At 35.3% G+C, this 19,329-nt stretch overlaps 1 protein-coding gene across 2 annotated transcripts in view; it reads left to right on the top strand.

Moving 5' to 3' along the window:
• LRCH2 (leucine rich repeats and calponin homology domain containing 2) overlaps positions 1-19,329 on the top strand; it is a 57,457-nt gene that overhangs the window by 10,491 nt on the left and 27,637 nt on the right. For both annotated transcript variants that reach the window (XM_075054277.1, XM_075054276.1), the window contains exons 2-11: positions 8,270-8,414; positions 11,473-11,599; positions 13,632-13,737; positions 13,853-13,989; positions 14,206-14,339; positions 15,740-15,827; positions 16,904-17,015; positions 17,331-17,428; positions 17,516-17,583; positions 17,817-17,921. In XM_075054277.1, coding sequence (XP_074910378.1) covers positions 8,270-8,414; positions 11,473-11,599; positions 13,632-13,737; positions 13,853-13,989; positions 14,206-14,339; positions 15,740-15,827; positions 16,904-17,015; positions 17,331-17,428; positions 17,516-17,583; positions 17,817-17,921 — 1,120 coding nt within the window. The remainder of the gene's footprint in view (positions 1-8,269; positions 8,415-11,472; positions 11,600-13,631; positions 13,738-13,852; positions 13,990-14,205; positions 14,340-15,739; positions 15,828-16,903; positions 17,016-17,330; positions 17,429-17,515; positions 17,584-17,816; positions 17,922-19,329) is intronic.

Raw genomic sequence — 19,329 nt, 5'->3', positions numbered from 1 at the left:
ATAAATGCTTATGGGGCTTATGAACCAGTTCAGAGTTTTTGTTTATTCTATGTCATTTTGATATGTCAATTAAAATACATAGTGACCACAAGGATTCGATGAAGACAGACTATGCTTCTATTTTACTTAAGAGTATACACAACAGATAAAAATCATTTTAAATATTACTACATAAACTTTTAACAGTAGACTTTAAATGTATTCAAGGAAAGTACATTGGTCAATTTAGTTTCCTCAGTTATAGGTGTCTGACAGTTGTGTCAATTTCCTTCTTGTGCATAAGAGCTGATGGGTGTTCAGTTTGTTCTGTGTAGTCCTTCACCATAGCTCTTAAAGTTGGAGAGCAAACATATATTGGTATGTGAAGTACATAGTTACATGCAAAAATTATTTTGCTGTAATTCTTGAACATCCTTTGCCAGTAAATTCTAAATTTTTTTGGTCTGCTTTGCAGCTGAAGTGGTTGCTGTTTGTGCATACTGATATAATCATTATACATTTGGACATTTTAATTGTTCAGTGCTTAATTTTGCAACCTAAGTGGATATTAAGAATTCTGATATTAGTTATTTAATTAACCAGGTGTCACTTTTTCCTTTTTCAAAGGAAAATTTTAAAATGTCTGTGTTTAACAATACTCGTCATGTATTAACATTAAGATTTGAATGCTGAGCCTGCAAGTAGGATGTGTAAAGCTTGAGGGGAAGGCTTAAGATGCTAGAGGATGTCCCTTTTGGCATAAACTTGGCAAGCTTAAGAGTTCCTTTCTCCTGAGGTTCCTGAAAATCAGGATGAATCAGTAGTTTCAGAAACCTGGTTCTGTTTCAGTTGTAATGGAAAGTGCTAGGTAGCTTATGCAGAAGACTTGTGATCAGAATCTATGAGGAAAAAAACCCTCTTGAATAGTCTCGCTGCTCCCCACCAAATCTAGTTTACAGTTTCTGGCTTAGTCTTGGTTTGTTTTGTGTTTGGTTTGGTTTTTTTTTCCCTATAGCAGATAACAGCATAGGAGCAAGGTGCTTAAAACACACTGTAGTGTGTTCACTTTCTTTTTGGCAAACTGGACACAGGATATACCTTGGTGGTTTTCTTTTTTTAGGTGAATGTAACTCTTGTTTTTGTAGGATTTTTGTGAGTCTTTGGTTGGGTTTTTTCCTTCCATAACTCTGAAAGCTCCAAATGAAGATCTGTTTCATTAATGCTACCATCAAAACTCATAGCTGGTAGAATTAAGACCCTTTATGGGAAGCAGATACGTGTTTAGAACACTTGGATTTTTTGATGCATCTTTAGTTTTCCTCTTTACCGTCATAAGGAATTGATATTTGAAATATCCAAACTGCTAAGATGATTATACTCCTGTAACACAAAAACCCCACAATTTTATATCCTGTAATTACATAGGTTGAAAGTGATCTTCGTAGGTCATCTAGGACAGTCTCCTGCTCAGAACAAGTCCAGTTAGAGCAGTTTGCTCAGGGCCTTGTTCAGTTGAGTTTTGAGCATCTCCAGTGATATTTCAATCTCTCATCTGTTTTCTGGATTCTTCTAGAAGCTTCAGTTAATTGTATTTTTTCTGACTGAAGAAAGCATTGTTACATAAACAATGAAATTGGTTTATTCCTGCCAAGTGCCATTTCTGTGGTTAGTAATGAAAGCCAGATCTCTTACTTCCTTTCCTAGTTTCTCAACAAACTGGGCAAGGAGCCTCAAGCTTTAGTAGACTTTGAAACATACGGTTTTCTTAAATTTTCTTTTTATGTTTGTAATTTGTCACTTTAATATTGGGCTTATAGACTTCAGTTTAAGATCAGTAAATTCAACAGTACCCTTGAATACCTGCTGAGTCATAAATCCATTTTCCCCAGTCTTAGAATGATCATGTCACTTATACAGTACTTAGGTGACTCTTGAAGATTAAAACAAGATAGAAAACAAGGGTATTCTTTGTGATTACAGTAAAGACCAATCACATTCTTAGATTATGTAGATACTTGTTACTGAAATATCACAACAGAAACTGGCAGTTTCAATCTGCTAATAAACAATTACTATATACTATTTCCATGGTTTTTGTTACCTTTTTCCTTCTCAAAGCAGGATTGCTAAAACAAGGAAGGAGGAAAATGTAATACAAGTTGGTTTAATTTCTAAACTGTTTTGTTCAAACACTTTTAAGTTCTTAGCAGCTCTTCAAGGTCTTTGGAAGCTTGATACTGATAGAGTAGTAAAATGAAGGATGACATTTTCAGATGTGGATAAATCAAGTTTAGTGTTAACTTATCAATGTTTTTAACAAGATTCCTGAGCAGCTGCATTTAATTATTCCCAGTAAAGAAGATGGCAAGACTAAATGATAATGTGAAAATACAGTTTTTGTAGCATTACAAACATACCTGAATGGGAGAGGTACAGGCTTGGAACATTCTCCTGAGGACTAAACCAGCACTTATTCATGGTATGGCCATGCAAACTGTGCTAGTATAACATAAAATAGGATAGGAGCTAATGAACTTATGCAGCTGCTGAGGAATTACTTGTTGAGCCACTGTCACAAACAATAACGCTCCATCTGAGAGATTTGGAGCGTCTTTGTCTACTTAGCTTTGAGTTTCTGTGACTAATTCTGCAGCCTGGTTGTTGTTCATCTGCAGTAGGTGAGAGGTTCCCTCCACTACATGTATTACAGGTATATAATAATATTGCAAGGCTCTGAAAGTTGACCCCAGCATGCTAGGAGTCCGTGGTGGGCATAGTGTAAGTGAAGTGTTGGACTGCTTTGGCAAGCTGACCTATTGTTAGCTTTGGATTCATATTTCTCTTTCTAAGCTATGCTGGAATCTCCATTCCTGGTTAGAAGGAGGGCAACTCATACTCACACGAGCTTAAGGTATTAGACTTTTATAGTCTGACTTAAGGGTTGGGGTTTTTTTGTTTTGTGGGGTTTTTTTTGAGACAAAATTCACTATATTTCATGCATGTATCTTTGCTTTATGATTAATCTTAAATGCTTGGCAGCTTGGACTTAACTTTCTTTCCTCCTTCTTAGGGATATGGGGAAATACATACATTTACTGGCTGATTCCTTTAAATAATTTTGACATTTCAGTATCTGGAATGTCTTCATGCAACAGAACTTAATTTCTTAAGTTTTATGTTCTCTCTCCTGTTCCTTGAATGCTGTGGTACAAATAATGCCCATCATTTACCATGGTTGATTGTGAAGTTAAAGGTGTTTTGAAGTCTGATGGCCTTATTTGTGGCTGAAGGTGACATATTAATAAAGCCTTAGTCTTGTCTGTGTTGCTGATATCACTCTTGGAACTCCATCAGATAGGATACAAATCTGATCTTTTCCTCTTTATAGGACCCTCCTCAGGGAGGGAGATTGGCTTTCTGTTTGAGTTGGAGAAAAAGGATATTTGTGTAACAGAAGAATAGTTGGTAGGGCATGTGATCATAAGGTGGTTTTGGAGCCTTACGCTAAGAAAGAACATTTGCCTGCCTGTATTTCTTCAGTACCATTGGCCTGTCAAGTGAATTAATAATTGCTGTGTGAAATATAATTATAACAGAGGGGGTGTTTTTAATGCTGTTACTGTTCAATATGAATTTTAACCATCACAGGATTTGAATTATAAGGTGACTGAGTGTTTTATGGGCATGGAAAACTTCTGCCTCCTAGAATTACCATATGCAGGTGTTTCTGCAGTGTTTGAGACTACTTTTTTTTTTCCTCCAGAATCATCTTGGATCTGACAGACTAATAAATTTTACCCATGTTCTGTGTGTTGATCTCAGATTTGTGTTTAGATTGGCTAAAAGTGTATCTTCAGGATCAGATCTGAACACTTTTAATTTTATAAATTCATCGACTTCTGTAGGACTAATTATATAGTTGCTGTTGTGCTTAGATATTTTTTGGCTTAGACTCTGCTAAAGCATTACTAGAAAAACTGGCTGGGAAAGTCTGTCTGTATTATGAGTTAGGAGAGCAGATCTGGGTTTTGGGGGGGGATGGGTTGTTTTCTTTTCAATCTAGTTTCTAAATAAAATTTTGGAACAATCTGAGCAAACAAAAACCCAACACCAATATCATGGATCAGCATATTTTTATGAAAAATGTTATAACATCAAGATGAGGTTCAAGTGTAAATTTCCCAACTAAGCATCGTATTTCAAATTCAACACGTAATGCATGCACAGTGTCAATATAAAAATGATTGTACTGGATCAAATAAAAGGCCGATTTGTTCTAGAAGCATGCCTCTGATAGTAAGCAGTAATGAATGTTTAGGGAAAAGTGCAAAAAACAAGGCAAACATGATGTTAATACTATTTGACTACCTTACTGCACAGTGCTGTAACGTGACAGTTTGAGCTTTTTGTTTTTCCTTTTGATCATAGTGTAAACTTATACAAGACACTTTTACTTCTGATAGCTTCCCCTCCAAACTGACTGATTTCCTAAAATTATTTCCTTTTGAACTTTCAGTATATTGTCTTTTAATCATTGTCTTACAGTCAGTAAAGACTTTTTCTGTTAAAAAGGAACTAAGCTGCAACCAACTTCATATTTTTGTAGTTCCCTTTTAAAATTTCTTAGTAATGGTGTACTTCTCACTTTTATTATTTCTGCAGATAGTGAATTGAAATACCCTGTGATTCATGAGCAGTCATGGATACTGTCTTCTATTTAGTCTTCATATAACACCCCCAATTTAGAGTTCTCCAGTCTAAACTGGTTAAGCAAAGAATTCCTATAATCTCACTTCTAGAGGAGTTGTCATCTTAAATCATGTGTGGTTCTGCGTTTAGCAGCTTTCCTTGCTTCTTCAGTTTATTAACCCTTACAAAACCATTCTCATTTTAAGTGCCAGCAACGTGCTTACATTTTGATTGAGATGAAGTCTATCTTGTTTATAGAGGAACACTATTCCAGAAGTTTCCTCCTTTTTTCTTACAATATTTTGTCAGTCATACCTTGGGTTATTAGTCTTCAAAAGGTACCTAAATTGCATAAGCTTCACATCTAAATTTTATTTAGCATAATAGCTGAACTCATAAATTTTTTTGCTCATTGTGAAAACATTTCTGGAGTAGAAATCACTTTTCAATTTGGATAAAGAATAGGATTACTTTTTTTTAAAAAGCTGCAAGTACATTTCATATATTGAATATTGTGGAAAACTATATGCACTTGAATCTTTTTCTTTAGAAAGCTCTGAACCCCTGGGGCTATTCTAATACTGTTTTGCAATGAATGAATGAAAAATTGCTTGGAAGAGAAGCCATACAATCTTCCAACTCTTTATTTACCTTTTTTATTTTATTATTGATAATGGGTATCATTTCCTATTCTAATAGGACTTCTTGGTTTCATAATGGAAAAGTGGAGTCCTTGCCCCACACTGTCTTAAGGCATTGTTTTCAGGGAAGAGTTTTCAACAGCAATATATACCAATTTCACAATATTTGTATTTTTTCTTGTAATGTGAAATTGTATGGGTTTTGTATGAGGGTACACTAAGGGACTTCAACCAGCCTGTGCTAATGTGATGGTTTTTTTTGTCAGGCCAGGCTAGAAACCACTGCTGGTTTTATATTGGCTGTTGAGTACTACAGTCCTGGTCCAGTCATTGTCCAGAGCAGAGAGTTGGTGCACACTATGGTTGTTGTCTGGCCCACCTCTGGGTTTTATTTCTGCAGAAGAAATGGCAAAGCTGTTTTTTAACATGTGTCTTTCTAAGACGTGTGGTTGGGGTATGGCTGCATGCACATACAGTGGTATAATTTTCATGGTGCTCTTGAATCTTCCAGTTCAGGTAGAACCTACAGTACTGCTCTTTGGATCAGTGGCAGTAGGGTAGGATTCTGTTGTTTGTATTTTGTAGAGTAGATCTTTGTGCTAGCCTTCAGTTATCTTTCTAGCTGCTGATAAAACAAAGTCGGGAAGAGCCTTACAGCTGACTTCTTCAGAATGGGATTGTATCAAAAACTGTCTATTCATCATGTGGTGGAGGTTGTGGAACTGTGCGGGCAATAAAACTGCGTGCATCTTTTCTGCACACAGTTATCCCACTCTGCTGAATATTAGAATAAGAGAGCCTTTGTTTGACCTAAAAAGGGTTTTGCCGAAAATTTTTTCAAGTGAAATCTGCCATTTTTCTATAAAGTTTTGAAAATTGATGTGGTGGAAAACAGAAAGCAGACCTCACCTATTGTGAAAACTTTCTCAAGCTATGCTAAATTTTTTAATAAGCTTTTTAATTTTAGTTGGGATGCTTAGTTTTAGTTAACTTTATTCCATTTTTCATTCAGTTCATTAAGAATACCAGTTCTGCAACCTAGATCTTTCTCTTTCTACCTCTTGCAGCTAGAGTTTGCAGAATTTGGTGTCAGCAGTGGATGCCCTGATCTACAGGAAGGGTTTGTGATGCTTTAGCTTGACAATGTTTCTTAGAAATGATGGAACAATGGAGTGACAGCCCATTAGCTCACAAATTTCACATATTCTAGACTTCAGAAATCAAAGTTGAGGCTACTTCCAAAAATAATGCCACTGGAAGGTGACATTTCATTGTACCAGTCCATTTTATTTGATGGGCATCTGCAGCACACTGTGTTGATGGCCTTCCCTGTTACTGGGCACACTGATGACTTGCATTCAGCCTGTTGTGTACCAGTATTGCGTGTTCTTCTCTGCAAAGCTATCTTCTACCCTTTCATCCTCCAGCCCACACTACTGTGAGGAATTATTCTGCCACAGGTGCAAGTCTTTGCATTTGTCTTTATTAAACTGGATGGGGTGTCTGCTGGTCGAAGTCACTCTGGCTGGCATCCTATCTCTCCAGCATGTGAGTTGCCTCTTCACTCCCTCCAACTTGGTGTTGTCTGTGCACTTCCTGAGGGCAGATTATATCCTGTTTTCCAGGATGTTGATGAAGATACTAAACAATATTGATTCCAGCATTGGCCCTGAGAAATGCCGCTCCTAGCTGGCTTGCCAGTTATACTTCAAGCTGTTAAGCTCTCTTCTTCAAGCCTGAAGGTGACTTTGAGTTACTTTTCCAGCCACTTTCTAGTCTGTTTTTTCAGTCTAACGTAGAACAAACTATGTTTGTTCCAATGATAATGCGATAGGAGCTAAGCAGAAACACAGTTATTTCATGCAAGTGTTAAAAACTGAGAACTAAAGCCTGAAATAGCAAGGGATCTGTATTGCTGCTTTGTTAAAAGAGTTTGTTCAGCGTTTCTGAGAAACCACATCCTTTTGAAATATCTTGGGTTGGGAACCAGAGTTACTTTCATAAAAGTAGAGTTGTTCTCAAGTAAATACCTCTTTCTTCCAAGACAGTTTCATAGACTTTGACACAGGTTTTGGTAGTTAACTGATAATTTCCAGGATTCTTGGGTCACATCCCACCTGAATTTACTTGGTCTTTTTAAAGATTTCATACAGTCAGAGATGGTATGCATTTTTGTAGTGCCCTGGTTTTTCATACCTTCTGTGTGCAGATTTGCATAATACAGTCATGCGTTGTCAAAATAACTCTAGTTCAAGTATTATGTTTCCATTGTCAAATATATCTCCTCATTCTGGTCTTAGGCTAGGCTAAATTGCATCCTTATTTTTATAGCTAAATGCATTTGGCATTGGGTTTTGTGCTCTTTTTAGCTAAGTTATAAACGTGTTACTGGAGAATGTCTCAGTTACTGTGCTTGCAATAAAGAATACTTTTTAGATGAGAATTGTAGTTCTTAAGCAAAATAAATATGTAAGGTTTTTTGCAAAGTTGGCCGTAGCGTTGCAGATACTTTGTACAATAAGAATAGATTCTAATGTAGCTGTCAAACAGGAAAAGTAATGTTTACTGGTTTTGTACCTTGACTTACTGTTGTGCCTAGAATTGAAGGAAAATAAATGAACAGCTGCACAGAACAAAGACTGATATAGGAGGGACAATCATAATTGATATTCAGTTGCATTTTAAATGTTCTTAATTATGTAGTGGGTAATATACTTCTGAATTCATGTCATTTTTCTATTTTATGTTATAATTGCATATCAAACAATCTTCTAGTATTTTAAGTCTTTTTTTGTATTAATTATATGCAGTAGCATCTGTTAAAACTGAATTATTTTACACTTCTTGCAACACCTTAATTTTTAGGAGCATGACAAGAATAACAGCGCGTACTTTTATCTCCTCTTACTGCAAGGAAATTTTTGACTAAAAAATGATTATTTTTTTTCTTTTGCTTCTAGATCTTTCAAAGAACAGATTTACTGAAATTCCTCCTGATGTCTGGCTGTTTGCACCACTGGAAACTTTAAATTTGTATCACAACTGCATCAAATCCATTCCAGAATCTATTAAAAACCTGCAAATGCTTACCTACCTTAACATTAGGTGAGTATTGCTTGTTATTTTTGGTCTTTATATAACTTACCTCATTGAAGAGGTGGCATTCTGCTTCATGAGGTCATTAAGTGCCTCTGTGTGCCCTCATTTTTGCCCAGATAGATAAAATTATTCTGTTTGTTTTTTCTTATCCTTGGTGTTTTAGGGCCAGCAGTTGTTGCTTCCTTTGTGGGAAGGAATTGAATGTGTTATGAAATTTCAGTCAGTAAACTATAGTAGCTGAGGAGTTTACAAAGTTTCCTTTGTTTTTAATGTTATGCAGACAGACAATGTTTAGAAACTACATGTGTAAAAATTTGCTGCTCTCAACAGGGTAGACTACTCTGGCCAGAAGGCCCTGCTCATTTTGCCCATTATTTACATCCATTACTGTATTGATGTTCTTAAACTTGGCAAACATGTGGTTGGATCTTCTCAGAAGAACGGAAGATGAATATGAGCTCTGGAAAGAGAGGGAATCTAGAATAACCCTCCCAAAAAGAGCTGAGAACCTGTTCTCCACAGTATTCCTTGTTTCTTATATTGACTACATCAAGTCCAAAACAGTCTTTTCAGCTAAGAGCTATTTAACATGTGAGATTTGGTTCCAGAACATATTTTGAAAAAACTTTGTGAATTGATCCTTGGAAAAGAAAAAAGTAAGAAATAAAAACAAACAACAAAAAAACCCAAACAAAAACCTTGTCTCAATCTGCAAATATCAATGCTTATAGTGATAATTTCAGTAGTCTGTTCTGTGGCAATTCTAAAGAGCATTAATGATATGACAAAACTGCAGTGTTTTCTGAAAAATTTGGCCTAACTTTCTTCACAGAGCAGCAACAGCCCATTTCTCTTCTGATGGTAGTTGAGGTACTGAATACAATTCTTTACACAGAAATAAAGTAGTGTGTAGTTCTAACTGGGCGTTGCATGTCATTTTGAGTCGACTCTTCTAATCATCATTTGCCTTACTGTGCTTTGTATTCTCTTTTGTGCTGATGTCTGAGGACTGTTTTCGCAATGCATGAACATGTGGACTGTAGGAGTTGAACAGGCTAAAATCCTGGCTTACTAGTTTCAATATTTTGTTACAGAAGAAAACCACATGATCTCAAAGTCTAATTTTGCATTCAGACGACTGAAGAAATGTGTCATGCAATTCATAGTAAAGTAGGCAGCTCTTCTTTAAGCAAAAAAACCCACAAAAAGCTGGAGGAGATTGTGATGCAGAGAATGACTGTTTCATTGCTACATTTTTATAATAAATTAAAAGAAGTTTGCTTGCACATTATATTTTTGCTTCTCATGCTCTCCAACCAAAAAAGCCTGTCATTCTGCCTGAAATACAACTTAAAAAAAGAAACTTACTGCATACCTACATCCAGAACTTAACTTGTATTGTTCACTTAGAATTAACAGGAAAAAATACATTAGTTTTATAAAGATACTAATAGAAGTTTACTTTCATTTTATGGTGTTAAAATTGCTTCTTTGAAGCTGAAATGTTGCAAGAACATAAATTTATTTTTGTTGGTTGTCCTTGTTTCAGCTGGGATAGAGTTAATTTTCTTTCTAGTAGCTAGTTCAGCATCACATTTTGGATTCAGTATGAGAAGAATGTTGATAACACACTGATGTTTTCAGTTGTTGCTAAATAGTGTTTATACTCAGTCAAGGATTTTTCAGCTTCTCATGCCCTGCTAGCAAGAAGGCTGGAGTGGCACAAGAAATTGGGAGGGGACACGGCCAGGACAGCTGACCTAAACTGGCCAAAGGAATATTCTATACCATGTGACATCATGCCCAGTATATAAACTGGGGGGGAGTAGGGCTGGCAGGGATCGCTGCTGGGGAACTAACTGGGCATTGGTCAGCGAGTGGTGAGCAGTTGCATTGTGCATCACTTGTTTTGTATATTCCAATTCTTTTATTATTGCCTTTTTTTAATTCCTTTCTGTCCTATTAAACTGTCTTTATCTCAACCTGCAAGTTTTACTTTTTTTTCCCTGATTCTCTCCCTCATCCCATTGGCGGGGAGGGGAGGGAAGTAAGCGGGCAGCTGTGTGGTGCTTAGTTGCTGGCTGGGGTTAAACCATGATATTGGTTTTGCAGCCCTATAAACTGTAGTCATGGAGAAAAATAATGTAAAAATTTGTTTTTTTTAAAATATGAAAACAGTGCTCTGATACATATCAATTAAACAGTGAAACTTCTGGGTTTTCTTAATATAGTGTGAACACAAATGTCAACACTTAAAAGTTTTTTTGGGTAGGGTTTGTTTTTTTTTTTCAAAATAGAAGTGAACTCTGCACGGTGTTACTTAAAGCAACAGCAATTACTGAAATTCTTTTACTTTTATCTGTGAATGGACATCTGAACAAGCTGGTTTTCTAATGGTTTGTTTAAATGTACAAGTACTGTATTAGAAAAATTCAATGTATTTCTGGCAGTGGCAGTCTGCAGTTGGTAGTTTTTCTAATATGGATTTAAATCAAAATGTTAGTAACAGTATATTTCTTGTGTACAAAGCAGACATACGTGCATGTAGTTGGAAAATGATATACACAAAAGAAATAAATTTTAATTAAAACTTACCTTCCAGGCTGTTGATCAGCAAAGTAATAAATAGATTTTAAAGGCTTTTTGTGCTGGCTCAGGAGTGACATGACCACATGAGATGAGAAGCAATGGCCTTGTATAAAGTTCTGGTTTGCTAAGAATATGAACTTTATATTGGTAGGCTGTCAAATCAGGTGGTCCTTCTGAAGGTATTAGAAAGTAGGATAAAAGCAAACATCAAACTATTTCTTTCAGCAGATTTCTCTGTACATTTTAGTGTTAGATTCAGTTATAGTACATACTCATTTCATCAAGCGACATGGACTTTTACTTGGTAAGGAATTAATGATGGAGATTGTAGCTTAAATTTAGACGAAATTGTAATAGGTGGAGAATGTCTTCTGGAATAGGAGAAAAGTTGTTCAATGTGCATCTCAGACTCCCTATCAGGCTTAAAAAGAAGATTATAATCTAGTCTTGCTTGTTCATTTTTCTTTCTTTCAAGTCGAAATCTTTTATCAACGTTGCCAAAGTACCTGTTTGATCTTCCACTTAAAGTTCTGGTTGTTAGTAATAATAAGCTGGTCTCCATTCCAGAAGAAATTGGAAAGTTGAGAGATCTAATGGAGCTGGTAAGTACAATAGTGAACCATTGTACTAAGTAAATTTAAACTATAAACAATTTACAGTATAGTAAAAATATAAATTAATAATTTTTTAAATGTGGAACAGCAAAATGTAAATTCAGTTACTGCCTTTTCTTAGTGTTTGAGCTCAAATTACAGGTGTAGTATTGTAGAGTTTCAAAAATGGGATTAAATACAAGTCAGTATGTTGAGTTAACTAAAGCTTAAGGGGTTCATAAATAAAATTGCTCTTTAGATTATTTTGAGTCCCTTGCTTGTATGTTGTTGAAAACGGTGAATTTTTCTGTTTACATTCTTTACAGGAATCATAATTCTATTTTTTTTCTTATATGTTATCAGGAATCTTCTTCCCATCTGAAGAGTTCACTGTACTCTTATACAAGTTATGCCATTCAATCATTGTTGTCTTGTTCTGTGTTTGGTGTTGGTTTTAGGGTGGTCCCCCCCCCCTCATTTCTGCTATTCCTTTATTTTGTTTGGAGTGAATAGAATGGTGTGTGATATTCACAGTTTAGGTGTCTGTGCAATGTGATTTTATTCTATGGCATACTAGAGTTTTGTTCTTTGTCGTACATTACTTTCTCTATATTTCTTAATATTCTGGGCTTTTCTGATCGTTACTCCATGTTAAGGTCATATGTTTTGGAAAACTATGCACAAGTATTCACTGACCTGGCACTTGGACTAGGTCTGATTTCCCCCCCCAGTATGTGTGATTTCTTTGGTCATTGCAAGCAATCCTTATCCTGGTTCCAGAGCGGCTGTGTATGCCCTGGAGATTTCTTTTAACATGATCTAATTTCTGAGCTATAAATCAACATTCTTTTTTAATTTATGAGTAATACTCTGAATGTTTGTGAAGCTTTTCTAGTGTCCTCTACTCTTTGGTGATGAGAAATTCTTTACACTTACTTCAATGTCATAGGATTTCAAGGTGGGATCACTGCTATTCTTTACAGGAAGTGACATTTTGTCAGAATTGCAGTTGTAGTATTTTTGGCTTATTTTTCAAAATTGTCAAACCTAGAACGCGTGCTTGATGACACAGATTAAGGACTTACTAGACAATTTCATTCCAGTACCTGTGTTATACCTGTTTAGAACGTAAGTAATATATATACATTAAAAAAAGCTGACAACTAAGCCACATGCTAGAAGGATGCTTTTAGGAAGGGAATCCCATGTTAAATTTGGTGTTGTGGACAGAGAATAACTTGCAAGAGATACACAACAGTTGATCCTAAGCAGCTGTGCTTTCTGAGACATCTAGCTATGTGCAGACATCACGGTTGCCAAAAGCAGATGAGCAGTGCCTAAGCTGAAGCTCTGGAAGTGTGTAGTGGAGATTTGTCTGGTTAAGGCCTGGCTTCTAGTTACTGACTCAGCTTGCGTTTAAAATCAGTTTCGAATTTTTCATCAGTTAGATGTCTATCATTGTTACTTAGTCTAGGAAACTAGTCTAAGCCAATTTTATTCAATTGGAAATAAAAAAGGTTAGAAGTGGTCTTATGTCAGTGTGATTGTTGACCCAGCCTGGACTACATAAATAAATGTTAAATTAGTGGCAGAAATAGCTTTACTCTGTGTTTACTTGGTGCAGCTTTGTCACCCTCTAGTGCTTGTATCCACAAAGTTTGGGAGCCTGCTGTTGCTCTTCATAAATTTTTAGTTGTGTGGATTGATTCAAGGTTTTCTAAGGAAGAAGAATTTTTATAAAAGGAGCAGAATGCAAATCATTTGCCAGGAACTCCTGATTTCTAGCCTACAGTTTTAATCTGAAAACCAGTCTTTCATCATTCATTGATTTAACTTTTTGAAATGAGTTTCTGAAACATGAATCACTAAATATGGAAGAAACAGCAAGATTTATTATGGTACTTATTCACTTTGTGGAAAAAACAAGAAAGATAGGATTTCTGTTTTTTATAGTATGGTTTACAGTAGTTTTGGTAGCAGTTTTCCTTTGTTTAATTTAATTTAAGATGTTCAGTTAAATTATTAATTTTATGTCTCTTAGGATATTAGCTGCAATGAGCTTCAGGTTCTTCCCCAGCAAATAGGAAAATTGCAGTCACTTAGAGAATTAAACATAAGAAGAAATAATCTCCATATGTTGCCAGATGGTAAGCTACTAGTTTTCATGTCTTTGATGTAGGTAAATTAGGTAAAGTTTTAAGAAGATATCTGATTCTTGTTTTTGTTTGTTTTTTTTGTTTTGTTTTGTTTCCCCCAATGCAGAATTAGGAGACCTTCCCTTGGTAAAGCTGGATTTTTCTTGTAATAAAATTACAGAAATTCCAATTTGTTACAGAAAGTTACGTCACTTACAAGTTATAGTTCTGGATAACAATCCAATGCAGATACCACCAGCACAGGTTAGTATTAAAGTATTCTAGTTCAGAAATTTGCATTAGGATCTTAAGAAAAAGGAAACTGTTCTAAGTTATACCAATCAGGTTTTTGTATTTTTAGTTGTATTTCTCCTAGCAGGAAGTTTAGGTACAAACTCAGTGTAGCTTTTGTTGGGGTGCATTTTCAAAAGACATGCTATGTAATTAAGATTTCTTTTTTGTTTGTTTGTTTCCCAACAGATATGTTTAAAGGGTAAAGTACATATATTTAAATTCCTCAGCATTCAGGCGTGCCTCAGAATAGATAAAAAACCAGATTCTTTGGATCTTCCGTCATTAGGTAAACGAATCCCCTCCCAGCCACTCACAGACAGGTGAGTAGTGCAGTTTTTGTTTTATTTACTTTAGCATTTGCTATGAAGTGATCTGTTTATTACAGATAGCTGTAATTTCAATACTTTAATTGTTCTTTCCTTAGAATTCATAGTATTTATTTTCTAAGGTTGTGTTATTGGAAGCTTAATTGGCTCATCTAAGTTTCTATGAAAAGTTTTCATTGTACTCGCTAAAGACTTGGAAATCAGAACAAAGATGTATTTTTAATTTATTTATTGGAAAACTCAGCTATTTATTTCCCAGATATGTCAAAACAGTAGACGAGATGTTCCCATAAATGTCCTGAATATGAAGTTAGTCTAGTCCGTTGGATGGAAAGTCTGCCTCCCACATATATCTTAAGGGAAACTAACTTAAAGATCAGTGAAATACCAGTGATTTTTTTTTAGTTGAGGTTAAAAAGTGCAGAATATTTTATTGGACTTCTGTACAGAGTACCTCTTGAGTAATTAAATGGGAATGCTTTTGTATTTTCTGTCATCAATTGGCTTGCCATTGGAAACCATATGGAACAATAATCTCTCTTTGCCTATTTTCTTAAAAGGTCGCACGCAACTTGTGCCTCTGTGTTCAAGGCTGAAGGAAAGATGAAAGTTATGAATAAAGCTTACATAGAACCATCTGAACCATCAGATTCAGTCCATGGTCTTGGTCTCAGGCGACTGTGCCATAGGGAATTAGTCCACAGTGTCTGTAGATTGCTTGTAAATTCTCCCAAAAAATGTGGGCAGTAACTGTTCCCCAAAAGCTTCCACTGAACTTAAGGCCTACAACTAAAATGTATTGCAAAGGAACAAGGTCATCGGTATTACCACTGTACCTGATTAATTAAACTTTCCAGATAATCTTATGATTTAAACCAAGCTCCAGTGCGCAGTTGGAAAACACGTCCTGCTGATGCTGCCAATTTTATGTCTTCAAAAGGCATAAATTTGGAGAAAATATTTCATAGATATTCAGGCAGTGTTAAACCATTATAATATGACAGTCTGTTAGGGAATGTGTATTTGCTACTGGTAGAAAAACATGTTTGCCGATAGAATTCAAGGAATTGTGGTTTTTCAGAGGAAGCCTTTTCTGAAGACTGTATTTTTGAATGAAGTAGAACAACTCAAAAATTGTATAGGTATAGAGAGTACAGTAATTGATCATTTCCACTTTAACTTTGCTTTGATACTTTTTTCTTGAACAACTCTTGTAGGAGATTAAGAATTTGTTCTCTGCACATGGGGCATTGTGCAAAAATTCTGTATCAGCAACTGTAGATAAAGATAGAGAATATATTTTTAAAAGGATGTTTATTTTTTTTTTAGAAAAGTGAAACTCCTGTTTCTTTCATTCCTGTGTGGGTTTTTTTGTGTTGTTTTTCTTAATGTAGCATGGAGGACTTTTATCCCAATAAAAATCATGGACCAGACTCTGGCATCGGAAGTGATAATGGGGATAAAAGGTTGTCCACAACAGAAGTGAGTATTTTTCACTGTTGAATTTGTGTAACTTCTGTTTTTTAGATATTTTTTCCTTTGTATTTTTTATCATTTGAGAAATACAAATACTAAGTTGCATTTAACATTCTTTGAATATCTATACAGTTGAGTTTAAACCAATAGACTGCCAGTATCAAACACAAATTATTTACATATTGCTTTGACTTTTCTGGTTAAGGTTCATTCCAGTCTAAATTTCATGCATTTAAAAACTGAATTCTGACCTAAGGAATTGTTTGGAACTTTTAATGTGTGAAGTGCATAATCATTTTCTACACAAAGGACAAAATTTATTTGAAACTTTATTTTCTTATGAATGAAATGAATGTACTTAAGGAAATGGAAGTTTATTTGGACTAAAGTTAAGGATTGTATATGTTGGTAATCTTCGTTGTTGTTTAAATTTTAATGAACTTCTGAATGATCTGCTAGGTTTAAAGCAATGAACAAAAATCCCTATAAGTTATCTGTGTGTTTTTAGAAATCTAGATTAAGGAGCTGTAACTAATAACAGTGATGTCAAAATTGAATAGTGTAGAACGAAAGATTTTTGAAACTTAGAAAGGGAGTTACTACAAATGCAGAGTGATAGTTAGTGGGAAAACTGTAGAACAAGCAGTATTACTAGTTGGGTTTTTAAGAAAATTCCAAATGATTAGAAGTAAAGCTGTGGGGGTGTGGTGTGGGTTTTTTTTCCCCCTCTTAGTGGTCTAACAAGGGTCAAAGTAGTTGGAGGCATTAGATAAGAAAGTACCCAAGTACAGTTTTCTTAGTCCACTGACCAGGGCTGGACCGGACCTCTTTGAACAAAATACTGTATCTCAGTGTTGTATTATACTGAACAGTTGTCTGTCACTCCCTAAACTATGATTCTCTTAAATCTGCTTCCCCCCCCCCCCCCCCCCCCCGACTTGATGTTATTTTCTCTCTCCTGGGAGCCATTCCCTCATGATAGAGGATAGGGTCAGTTGCACTATAATTTGAGAGTTCTTAGCAAATAATATAATAATGTAATTTATATGTAAGTTCTGTATTAAATGTGACTGTCTTTGCAGCCATCTGATGATGATACAATCAGCCTTCACTCCCAGGTATCAGAATCAACAAGGGAACAGACATTAAGGAATGACAATCACGTAATGGGAAATAAACTTGATCTGCAGAAAGGTAATATCTGTTGTGCATCTGTCAGGTAACAGAAATACTTTTTGCTTAGGTAATCTAATGTAAGAAAAATTGCACAAAATGATGCAGTCACATGTTGGCATTGTATTTTCATCATTTCAGAAAACAATGTAGTGATTGCAAATAGACGAGGCCCGGAAGAAAGAAAAAAGGGTATTCCTAGCTCAAGGAGACATGATTTCATTGTTTTATCTTTATCTGATATTTTTCATAAGTACTTATCTCTCTCAGGAATAACGTTTGGTTGAGAGAACCGTTTTAATATCATCTTTCCCATTCTTCATCAATCCTCACTAGACCAGGAGGTGTATGATTACATTGATCCGAATGCAGAAGAGGGAGCTGTTCCTGAGCAAGGAGATGTACAGATTGGACCATTACTGTCTTATATCAAGGTAGCCTAGCTTGACAAAAGAAAAACCGTTCAGCAGGCTTGCTTTTTCTTCCATTCAAGTCTAAGTTTATTTTTTATCCTGTGTAAGGAACGGGGAAAACATCCTGAGAAATCCCAGAAAATAGAACAGAATGAGGACTGGGGAGATGAAAAAAGGTAAATCTTCATCTTTTGGGGGGAAGGTTTTACGTGGGTGAGGGTGGTTTTGGTTTTGTTTTAAGCTCCTTGCATATGGAGGAAAGAAATCTCATATTGAACACATAGAGTGCTCCTTGTTGGACAGAAAATAAGCTTATAAGAAGCACTTCTTAGTTCTTGTCCAATAATGTAGCAATGTCTGTGTCTTACTTTACTGAAATCAGCCAAGTTACTAATGTTTAATTTTTCAGACTTCAGAAAGAACAGCTGCTGGCTGAAGATGATGATGAACTCAAAGAAGTGACTGACTTGAGAAAAATAGCAGCTCAGTTACTGCAGCAAGAACAAAAACACAGGTATTACAATATTAGTTAACTTCTGTTACAATTAATTTATTCTTTGGCCTGCCTTATACCCAAAAGCCCTTGGCACCTTATAATTCTGAGAACAGTTTTGTCCAGCTGTTAAACAGTTGAAATGACATACTCTTTCAAGATACCTGTCCTGTGTTTCTTTTCATAAAATTGCTGTCTAGAGAGCAGTGATATACCTCCTCTGGAGAGGAAGAGATGAATGTGAAAGTCTCTTGATTTCCTGGTTTGATTTATATTAATTTTTTAATACTTTTTATTTTCAAAGCAGTATACTTAAGTAGGCGTGGTTAATGCTTGTATAAGTAGATTATTGGTAATATGTTAAAATTACTTTGTCTTAATATGTATGAGTTACAGAACCTGCATACAGTTTGTTCATAACTAGTTATTTTTATTCAAATACAAGGTAATTTAGGTGGTACTTCCTGCAGTCAGTCTAATGCGAGATATAAATTTCCTATGGACTGAAAGGGAAACTTTTTCAAACATTATTCTGTCAAATGACAGAGCATAGATATATTATAAATATATATAAAAATAAATAATTTGAATAGTGTAAGTTCATCCTGATGAACTACCTGACTTTCTCCGCTTTAAGTTGGGCATCACAACAGAATGATTCTTGAAAAGGAGCTGTAGATCAGCAGCAGATAAAAGGAATGTAATAGAACAAGTTAAGAACCCTGTAAAACGAAGAGCAGGAAGGAATACCTGGAGCTGCATAGGATGTAGGCAGGCTAGGGTAGGATCTGTGTTTTCTGGTTCCTTTACCAAGCAGGCAAATCACCAGTGAGGTACTTTGGTGAGCGTAAGCCCTTTCCTGAAATGTAAAAGTTGTAGTTAATAGTAGTTCATTAAATAGTTCATTACAGTCGTTCCTTATCCCACAGTAATGGATTGAACTTTATACCAGCTTAATACTAATTTTATTTCTTTTGAATTTCTGTGTAACGACAAGATTCTGCATTGCTGTTTTTCTTTTAAGTTAGTTGAAATACATGTGAAGCCCTGAGAAATTCATATCCTGATACTATGAATTGCAGAGCTTTAAAAATTTACCAGCATTTTATATTAATTAAATACAATAGCAGTAGTGCGGGGGGGGGGGGGGGAAGATTAAGAATTGGTTGTTCATGTTGGGAAGGGAAAAATAAGAATGAAATCTTAATGCTAATAAATTCTTATTACCAAAAATATTGCAAAAAAAGATAAGAATGCTAAATTTTCTCATATTAATTTATTAATAAAAAGAGAATAAGTGTTTTTTCTTATATTAGGTTTTTATATGATGGTTATTTATGTTGTACGTGGGAATTGTTTGATTAGTTTTAATATTTCGTGGTTATCTAGTCATTTGAAATACCAAGCCACTCCTCTTCTGAAGTACTGC

The sequence above is a fragment of the Buteo buteo genome, chromosome 22 (assembly GCF_964188355.1).
Source record: "Buteo buteo chromosome 22, bButBut1.hap1.1, whole genome shotgun sequence".
Classification (NCBI taxonomy): domain Eukaryota; kingdom Metazoa; phylum Chordata; class Aves; order Accipitriformes; family Accipitridae; genus Buteo; species Buteo buteo.
The sequence above is the reverse complement of the archived record's forward strand: the minus strand, read 5'-3'. Positions and strand labels throughout refer to the sequence as shown.